This window comes from Convolutriloba macropyga, chromosome 3 (assembly GCF_964194025.1).
Source record: "Convolutriloba macropyga chromosome 3, txConMacr16.3, whole genome shotgun sequence".
NCBI lineage: Eukaryota > Metazoa > Xenacoelomorpha > Acoela > Convolutidae > Convolutriloba > Convolutriloba macropyga.
Window position 1 is genome coordinate 31,610,224 of NC_134470.1, and position 10,397 is coordinate 31,620,620.

The 10,397-nt window shown below is 33.7% G+C and overlaps 1 protein-coding gene across 1 annotated transcript; it reads left to right on the plus strand.

Annotated features, from left to right (window-relative positions):
* Positions 1-5,440: 5,440 nt before the first annotated feature.
* LOC142337006 (uncharacterized) lies at positions 5,441-8,919 on the plus strand. The gene is made up of 3 exons (XM_075386018.1): positions 5,441-5,775; positions 7,975-8,133; positions 8,770-8,919. The coding sequence occupies exons 1-3, from the start codon at positions 5,532-5,534 to the stop codon at positions 8,916-8,918; spliced, it is 552 nt and encodes a 183-aa protein (XP_075242133.1). The 5' UTR covers positions 5,441-5,531; the 3' UTR covers position 8,919.
* Positions 8,920-10,397: the final 1,478 nt, after the last annotated feature.

Sequence of the window (10,397 nt, forward strand, 5' to 3'; positions counted from 1 at the left end):
ATATTTATATGTATAAAACTCTTAAAAAAAGTGTTCTTAATGGACGAACAGCATTAGCAGAGCTAGTTTTGGACCAATCTTGGACTGTTAAAATCCAAAAAAAATTCGGATTGTAATCAGTCGGTCTTTTTATTAATAAAAATTCTGTCTTTTTTATATGAATTAAATAAAAGAAAGGTTCAATCAAAGCTCAGTATTGATAGATCCAAATGACTTCCTAGTTGGATCCCAATTAGTTTGTTTAGTTTATTACTTTAAAGCTTATGGTCGTTTGACTTTTAAAATTATTTGGTTTTTGAATAAATCATGGCTTATTGAACTTTGCCACCATTTTTCTCTTAATTTTGTCAACTTGTAGATTGGTGTCAGCAATGAAAAAAATGATTCCTCTTTCTACAGAATTCAAATCTTGTCTTGTTTGCGGTTTTACGCCTGATGTTACGGTTTTCTTGCGTTGATAATACTAGATTCGAAATTTTCTTTTCCTTTTTAGGTATTTGCCCATTTTTCAAATTTTTTAAATTTGTCACATTGTCGCGTTACTTACAGTTCATATATCACATTAATGGCGTTTAAAAAAACACAATTGATAATCTTATAATCCTTAAATATATAGATTATAGTTTTAATGGCTTCGACACTACTTTCTCGAAGAATTTAATTGAAGTTTTTAACTTTTTACTTTGTCTTTTTAGCAGTATGAAATTTTTCGCACAATGACACTGTTTCATTAGCCTTTCATGGAAAAATAAATGAGCCGATATTCCGAGATTTGTAGATAGCTGATCTCATCATCACTTTGAAAGCAATTGCTTTCCAAAGTAAAAAAACACTTTTTAAATACACATTTTTGTTCTTTTTATTTTCTGTTTGTTAACTAGCCATGTTAATTTCCGGCCAAATATGACATTATTGTTGTCAAAGGAAGCTGTAAAAAAAAGATTGGTGTCACAAAAACTAATGTTTTTAACGGATTCGCTAGGACTTTACTGACTTTGACACGGGTTTTCCACAAAAAATGTAAGTTATTTTTTGATTTTAATCGTTTTTGACGTTCTTTTTGTAGACGTAAGACATTTTCTGGAAAATTGCAGGTCTCAAGAACTTCCCTTGGAAGAATAGACAAACCTATTAACGATTTCATTTTGTAATTAATGGCTTTCATCTCTTTGGAAAAATAGTTTTCAAAAACAAGTATTAAATAATTTTGCCTTTTTGTCTACTTAATAGCTAGTTTCATTATTGAGAGGTCACAAAATACCTTATCGGTGTTCGCCGAGGTTGAAATCAAACATATTTTGAGGGCGAAAACATGGCTTTACGGCTTCGAAAGCGTTTGCTAAGTTTTAAATTATTTTTTGTTTGTCTCTTTGTTGTTCTTTTTGTAACCGCATAAAAAATTGAAAACCGACAGTAGTGCTTAATTCTTTATTTAGAAGAATTGGAAATTGTAAACCTGTGGGACAATTTATTTAATTTCTTATGTCTTTCATTACTTTGTAACTAATTGTTTTTTTAATAAAATAATCGAAATTTTCATTTTGTTTTCAAATGATTTTAACTGATTTTGTTCTCTTTCGTCCAACTGTTACCAAGCCTTACTATTGGCATGTCCCATATCTTTTGCCGTTTATTGTATTGAGCTTCAGTTTTATGTGAAATTATTTTGACTTTGTTATCAAGTTTTGTTTTTCAAATGGACAGAAATATTTTGATGTAATAAATGTTTGTTGTTGTTGTTGTTGTTGTTGTTGTTGTTGTTGTTGTTGTTTGATTTTGCTGTTCGTCTTGACCCGCATTCTTAATATTGGCATATCTCATCATTCTAATGCTTCACCTTTTTTTATTCCACTGAGTTTTTCGCTTTGGAGGCTACCTTTTCATTCATGCACCAATCTTTTTTATAGCTGCTAAGCTGTAAGCTGAGCAGAGCTGTATTGCGGTGCTCTTGGTTTTTTTGTTTCGCCGTCTGACGCTCTCTTTCGTTTTACATTTGCTCACACGTCAAACTTTCTGAATGATTTCTTCCTCTCACTAACAGTGTTTGCGCGCGTGACGTAACTTCTCAATCTCCCTGGAAAAACTTGACTTACCTGACTCAATGAAATGACTTTTGCACTTTAAAACTTAAGTTTAATTTCAATTGAATTAAGGTCAAGGGAAATCAAATGGGCAGTAAAGCTCCCTAATAAAAGTATTCTGTGGAAAGAATTTCAACGAGCTTTATCAATTTATCTCTAAATGTTTTTTACATAGCTTTTTGAGCGGAGTCGATCTTTTTTTCAATTTAGCTCTGTATCGGTTTTTTCTGTTTTATACGGCACGCAAGTCCATTCTTTAACTCGCAACGCAACTATTCCGGTAATCTGCTGGCTATGTATGAAAATTAACTGAGGGGGTAAAAATTTGGGTTTTTTTATCTGTTCCTCTTTTGGTAGACAATTAGGCCAAAATTGTGGATGAGCGGGGTCGGAATCTTGTGTGCGATCGCACATTACCGAGCCTCCTTGTTTCTTTTCTAAGTTAAAATGATCTTCTTCTCCCAGCCGAAGACAAAAAATAGTCCTAAATTAACAAAAGAATAACAAAAATTGTATGCGAAATTGTGATGACAAAAATGTGCCGCAACAAAAAATTACCAAAACTCATTACCACACAGTGGTATACCCCAAAATTTCCGCCTTAGTAAAAATCGTGCGAAAAACAGATACATAAATGAACAAAACTAGGAGACAAGCTTTGTTTCTCATTTCGCACAAAAGAGGCTACGCCATTTTTGCTAAACTTTTTGCGAAACATTTTTGAGATACTTTAAAATTTTAAACTAGGTGACATGTCTTGAGCACGCCTTCGCTAATTTTACGTGTCTATTTTTCGTAACAATTTCATCTCTGATTCGCAATTGAGCCTAATTAGGATCACGTTTTTGAGAATGCAAAAGTAATTTGAGGCTTGTTTTATTGTGCTTGCAGAAACGATTTGAAGCTTTTAGAGTGATTTTAAGTTAGAATTAATGACGCCACAAGTTATATATTTTTAAGCATTTTAGTTTTGATGATTTTTAGTGGAAGTCATCTCATATGCGATATACATCCTTGCTCTTTCCAGTACCATTGCAGCAGATACACCACCAGGACTGAATGTTCAAGACATCACAAGGGGAATGACAACTCATGAGCAAACAAAGATTTTTTTAAGTTTTTATTAAATCTCAATACTGGTTTGTTAAATAAAACTGACATTTTAGTGTTTGTGTTCAACTGTTAATGTTGAAAGTCTGCAATTGAAAAATTGCATTTGTAAATACCTGCTTCTGAGCTTGATATTTTTTAGATTTATTTATGGGGAGTGAGAAAGAGAGTGGAAAAGAGGATTTTGTTAGTGAAAATTTTTGGACACCTGTAAACCTATAAAATAGATGCAAGAAAAATAGTATACACCTATAAACCAGTAATTAGGTGCAACAAATTGTTCATTCAACAATTAGAAGACCCCTGTAATTATATACGGAGACGCAAATGGTGGTCGAGCAGTAGAAGTGTTTTTCAGAAAAAAATAATAGACATCCAAAAACGACACAGAATTGAGGGATTTCTCAGACAAAAAACTAGACACCTGTAAACTTAGTAAATATAGGCAAAAAATTGAACAAACTCAATTTGAAAATTTGGTTGCTAAGTTAAATGCCAGTCACTCGTTAAATCAAATTTAGCGACAAAAAAGTAAACAGTAATCAATTCACATGTGATTGTATAGAAAAATATAAATTTAACTAAATTCTCGGTTTTTCTATGAAAAAACCAATTCAACCTTAGAGCATAAAACTTGAAACTGAAATTAATCTTTTTTCAGGTTTTAATGAAATCATCTCAAAACATTAATGCTTTAATACTAATAAAAGCCTGAAAAATCATGAAGAAATGGTGAAGTGACGATCAAAAATATCAGGTGGTGCTAATTTCATTTTCCATTACCCTGAAAAGAAACTGGTGTTTTTCACAAAATGATTTATATGTCATATTCACCGAAATTTTCCTGAAAAGGTTTTTGGTGATATTTCCTTTTCTATTTCCCGACCTATCATATCAAATGAAAAACATTGTGTTAAATGTTAGCCCAATGTGGTATATTACTAACTTGTGAACCACTTTTAATCAGTTAATTGCTATCAATCAGTAAACGCGCATTAAATTAGACTTAATTGCGGATTATAGATACATTAAGTGCACAAATTGTGTACATTCACTGCAAAATAGAGTTACCTTGCATGCTTAAAAAAGATACATAAGTGGAGCAGACTCGTGATACGTAGCATAGGATACAAGCTTTTATCTCTAATTCGCGGTTAACATTTAGGCACTCTTTCAAACACGGGTTGCGCGATTACCATCAATTTTGCTTGTTTTTGCTAAAATATCGTTTTTTCGCAAAATTGTTGCATTTTCAATGTATTAACATCGGAAAAAAGAACAAGAGATACTCAGATCGGGTAAATTTGCCCGTGACTATTTGGGTATACCTCTGAGGCGTAATGCCGCCAAGTGTTCGTTCAACCAATTAAAAAATGGTTGAAAATGTTAAATAGGTAATGGAAGGACACTTAAATTAGGCAGTAAAAACTGTGAAAAATAAACCAAATTGGCACAAAAATTCGAGGGCGTAGTAAAGAATTGGCATTGAAAGTAATGAGGAAAACGGTAAGTTTACTGAACAACATAACGTCATTGCCTTTGTATTCCTTTGTAAATGAAATAAATAATACTTCATGATTTGCTAAACAAAAAAAATGCGTTTACTCACACTGAACCATAAGTTTGTTTCCGGCATCCATGCTTTGAGCTCGTTCCCAGAGCTAATCTTTGAACATTTCAATCGTATTTGTATCTGTAGATCTTCAAGAAACATATCTTTTACATAATAAATTTACATATCTTTCGAATCGTTCGAACATAGATCTGCATGTCAAAGAACGTGTGCAAGTGGCCTATTACCTTTCAATAGAAGGTTTGGATATTTCACCTTAACTAAAAAGGATTCAATTTCTCCTAAAAATCAGTACTCTCATCAATCTTTCCAAAATATTCAGAAAAGTTTCACCAGAAAAGTCAAAATTCAGACAACTAAACAACAAGATGTGGATTTAGCCGCACCAAGTATTCTGGAAAATTTGATGAGAGTTATGACTCTTTCAGGATAAATTGAATCCTTTTTAGTTAAGGTGAAATGTCCAAACTTTCTATTGAAAGGTCGCTGGCCACTTGCACGAATTCTTTTACATGGAGATTTATATTCGAACGTTTCAATTTAAAGCAATAGCTGAGAGCAGTTTTGAAGAATGTCAGGCATTCGAATTACCCTCGTACCATTTAAATATTAGAAGTACCTGAGCAAATTTCGCCAAATGAAATATTCTTATATTTGCCAATTGTTCGAAGTTGAATTGATAGTTAGTACCAGTTTATACTTGTATTACTATTGATGAAACTTAGCGGTGTGAGTGTTTCGAAATCAACCTCATTTCCAATTTTGTTATGCAATTTTTTGTCATGTGGCGCTCAATTGTATTGATAGTTCTACTTGTAGTCATTTGTTGCTGCATCGAAGCCAAAAGAGAGGAATCCGTTGTTGAAAAAGATACATACACGGGTAACTCCGATGACAAAGTTAACACACCTCAAACAGTGAAAAATGAACATCCCGTTATCACTGATCAGAAATTCTATGATGTGTTAGTGGTTACACTGTGCTTAAGAGGACATTTAAACCCAGCTGGAGGTCAGTATTTTTATCTACAGTATTTGTATTGTTTGATTATGCTCATTTACTTTCTTGCACAGCGTAAGACAATTGTCCGTATCCTTTTATAACGCCCAGGAAACGAAGTATGGACCGAAGCACTTATAGGCGACATGATGAGGTTTTTTTCCTCATCAGAATTCTTTCCTGATTCGCTCTCGCCTAGAATTGTGGACAAGTCATAGAATTGTGGACTAGAAACAAAATAACGGCTGTCAGTTTTCCAACTTTTCCCGCTTTTTGCACTTGACCGTCAACTAGCCTACAAGTCCGTTTTTTACAATTATCTCGTGACTCAGCGGTCGGGGGACCAAAACTTTTTTCTCTCATTGGAAAGATATTTGCATTTTTCATCTCAAATTCAAGTTCCGTACAGATGTATTGAATGAAATCTGATGCATTGAAGTTTCACTGATTTCTTTTAAAATTTGTGACATTTTGATAGTAGCATTTTTTTAAAGATGTCACTCTTTGAAGACTTTGAAAACTTCTCTTTTCATAAATACAAAATTTGTCTGAGAATCTTTGGGACTAAAATTTTGAGCTTGGTTTGAAAAAGGTCCGAAAAAAACATGTTTCTCAGCTGTCTATTGTGTTAAGAGCAAGCGAACAGCTGCTCGGGTAATTGCGGACAGTGACAAGAGAAACAACAGAGGTGCTCTGCCCTGTGTCCTGCTCTATTAGGATGAATTCCAAAAAAGGCTACTTCTGGGGCACTAGTCCATGAATATGAAGTCTGAGTTCGGCCACAAATCCGGAAAATATCTGGTCATCTGATGGCAAGATATACTTATATGAATTCAAAAAATTCTTTTTAGCATCTTACGAGGTGATGCATGCAACAAAAAATTAGTAATCAGACTAGGCAGGGGTTAGGGACAATGAATAAAGGGCTATGAATGAAAAAATAAAATCAAATTAGGTTGAAAATGGTTTCGTACACGCCTAGATTTGTTCGATTTATAGGATGTTAAAATCCTTAGTTGAAGCCCTTAAATCCACTTCATTGCAATAAATATAATTTCAAAAATCCGAATTTCAGATGCTCCAACCTTTGGAATCTCCAATTTCATAAGCAAAACAAATTGGTGGAATGTTACAAACTGAGATTCCGAACACCAAAGATTGACTTAAAATAGTTTCAACTGCACCCGATTGAAAACTTCTTTAATCGTTACATGGAAAAACTAACGCTAGCTAAATTGATTTATCTTTTTGCAATGCTTTCATCACACTTGACGTTGTAATTTTCCTCCCAGGCCCTAGTTTTAACTTAATGTCAAATTTGCAATTATTTATAAAGAAATTTGCCTATTTTGTAAAATAATGCATTAACTTTACAAATATTTGCAAACAGGTCTGGATATTTGTGTCTCTTATAGTTCGCAGTTGGCTTTGTAGGGTGATTTTACCACACAAATCGTTTACAAGGTGTACTTTCAACATTTTTCAATTAAATTAAGCAATCTCTGAGAAATGGTTATGAAATTTACCCATATTGATAAATTAAGCAGAGCGGAACGAACTCGGCCCATCGTTTGCAAACTTTTGCGGATCTTTTCTGTTAGGGCCCTCCCCGTTTAGTTAGGCACCCCCATTTATAAATGTTTAAATCTTGATAAAGCTAAGTAGTCTTATACGTGAACATATATCAACAATATGCACTTACTAAAAACTAGCACAACTTTAGTTTGAAAGTATTACGTAGTCAATCAAAATTTGTTGCATATAACGTAAGCATCAAAACAAATTTCTGTATTAGATCATTTTTGGTGTTATCGGCTACAATAAGGTCTTAATTGAAATTTTTTAAGGAATTTATTCTATAAGTCTTCAATCTACTTAGACACCCTTGTTTCAATGAAATGCAAATATCGCTATTACAATTCGCGAAAACTTAGATTTTGGGGGATGCAAATTTAATGGCTATATAAGGCTGGGGGGGCGCTAGCAGAAAAGATCCACTTTTGCAAAGTTAACATTAATTTGCAAAATTTCGCAAATTTGACCTTGCGAAGAGATTATTTGCAAACTTTTAACAAGTTTGGCATTATTGAGCAAAAATTTGCAAATGTTTGCAGATTTGGCATTAGTTTTGAACTAGGGGAGGTCAACTTTTCGTAGTCAGTCGTTCTTCATATCAGACTGCTATTGAGCATGTTGAATTGACTTGTTTAGCAACAGTGAGAGCGCTGACAGAAAAGGGACATAGAGTAACAGTGATCGCATTGGACTCATGTCGGGAGCTGATTGAGAAACTGATGCCCAATATAGCCGGATACCACGAAATGGTTCTCACGTTCGACTTCACCTCGCCTTCTAATCAACAGATCATGGGTCGCGATTTTTAATCAACAAGAACTTTAAAATGAAAAATGATTACAAAAATCGGGTTTTGATCCGATTGATAAAGATCTGAAAAATTGCATGTAATAACCAGGAGAAAAAGTAAATATTGACTGAAATTTGGTCAAAAATTACAAAAATTGAAAAAGGATTAGTTGTAAGGCAAACTGGCACAGAAAATGTGCAACGTTATATAGGCAGTGCGGGTAAAGGAAAGGTCAGCAATCAAATTTGCCTCCAAGAGAGCTACACGAAGAGGGTGATATCCGATATGGCGTATTTGCGTAAGAACCGAAATATGTACGAAATGAGCTGAGTGTGCTGATTTTTTAAACTTGGGGTACTTTTTACACAATATTCAGCGCATTTTAAACGCCAACTTTCACAAATAAAGTTTGTTAGTTTTTCATATTTTTTTCTGATCTAATCACAGCTCGCACTTTTTCAATTTAATTTCCAACATCTCCGCTTACATTTTCATCAATTTTGCATCCTAACAATCAAATTTTGATCCTTTCTTGCGTCATTTCGAATCACTTTTCGACAACTACGAACAAAAAAAAAAAACAAAAACACAGTTTGCCTTCATTCATCATTTTCGTTTCATTTCCCGACCCATGATTGCAGTGATATCACTAATGGACGAGGCATTACGTGGCAACTTGACAGTCAAGCTCTTCGGGCAGCTGGATGATTTCATAACGAGATCATCAACGGGACGGGATCTGTTTCTAAATTATTACTCTGTAACTAGTCAGCAAACGGTCCCTTGTTGACAAAAACTAATTAGGCAGTACTACGGGATCGTAACGTTGAAAGAAAATCATACTTCGTGAATAACTACTTAACAAAATGCTCTTGTGTTTCAGCGTTTTTGTCTCTTCAATCGAAATTGTGGTTTTCAATTAATTCGACTAAAAAGCAATTCGTTCTTTTTTCACCAACTCTGTTTGAAATTTTGTTCCAAGTCCGATTTCCGTGATTACGCAAATTAACAGAATTTGCAAGTTAATCTGAAAACAAAAATACTTAGATAACTTAAAAAAAGCAGTTTGGTGAGCTCTCATAAGCTATAGGAACTCCTACACGTTTTGGTCACTAAATTCGGTTATTAAAACGAGAGCAGAAAATAAAATTTAATCATTTTCTTTTAAAAAATCAAAGTTTTCGAGCAGCAAAGAATTCTAGAAAAGCGCCTCTAACTGAACAGGTTGCAAGTCTTCTCTGAGTGAATGGGCTACTCACTATTGTTATCATACCTTTTTCTACTAACATGTTTACCTAAGAGCCCCATGCACATAACGAACAGAAATTTGGCTAATAAAGTCTTACTGAAATTGACGATACCGATGTTTTACACTGGATCTATGTTTTAAGTGAATGATAGAAATTAGTGGAAAAAATTAGAGCGTTAAGGGCACTTTTTTTCTGGTTTCCACTGGTCCTCAAATGGATAATAGTGTCAATTTTTATAGCAATAATTTTCTGATCTCTGCTAATCGTAATTTCTCCAACTACTCTTTCTTGAGGAGCTAAACAGCGAAGGCGGCACCAGCTGTAAACTATCAACATTTTTAGTTATTGAGTTCCTTGCAAAAGAACATTGACAGAGTAACTGGGCAGCTGAGTAACATTGACAAAAAGCGCGGCGTAAACTTCAATTCAATAGAAACTTTTGTTAACTTCCTAAAAAGTGCTATTGCTAATCGACAGTTCTTGGGACAAACGCAAAGCAAGCTGACATAAAAAAAAGCCGACATAAAATTAAGACGAGTTTTACTTAAAACGATTGCGTAATCCATTCCATAACGCTTATAACAAATAGGCTATTATGAAACTTCTCCTTACCGTAAATTTACCACCCTCTTTGCTTTTAATTGCTGTTATCGTAGTTTCAATTACAAAATGAGCAAAATTACATTTAATCCGGGCAAATATAATGGAAAAAATTGCTTTTGGAAATTTTTTTAAACTAAAATTAACAAAATTCCCTTCCAAAAGGCATTTTTTTGAGTGCGTTAACAATAATTACAAAAGTCTAATGGCACGTTCAAAAGGACTTTGAAAGCTTTGTAAATATTCTAATCCGGAACATAAGCATTTCGCTCCTGATGATCAAATTGAAACAGTACATTCAGAAAAGAAGTTTTTATCGGAGAGTGAGACGAACAAAAAATAATGCAGGAAGTTTACGAACATAAATTGAAACAACAACGGCAGAAAAATTTCCTTCGTTCAAACATCCTCGTGGATCA

Coding starts and splice junctions, on each gene's coding strand:
- LOC142337006 (XM_075386018.1), top strand. CDS start 5,532: ATGCAATTTTTTGTCATGTGGCGCTCAATTGTATTGATAGTTCTACTT. Junction 5,776..7,974: donor ACATTTAAACCCAGCTGGAG/GTCAGTATTTTT, acceptor TGACTTGTTTAG/CAACAGTGAGAGCGCTGACA. Junction 8,134..8,769: donor TTCTAATCAACAGATCATGG/GTCGCGATTTTT, acceptor CCATGATTGCAG/TGATATCACTAATGGACGAG.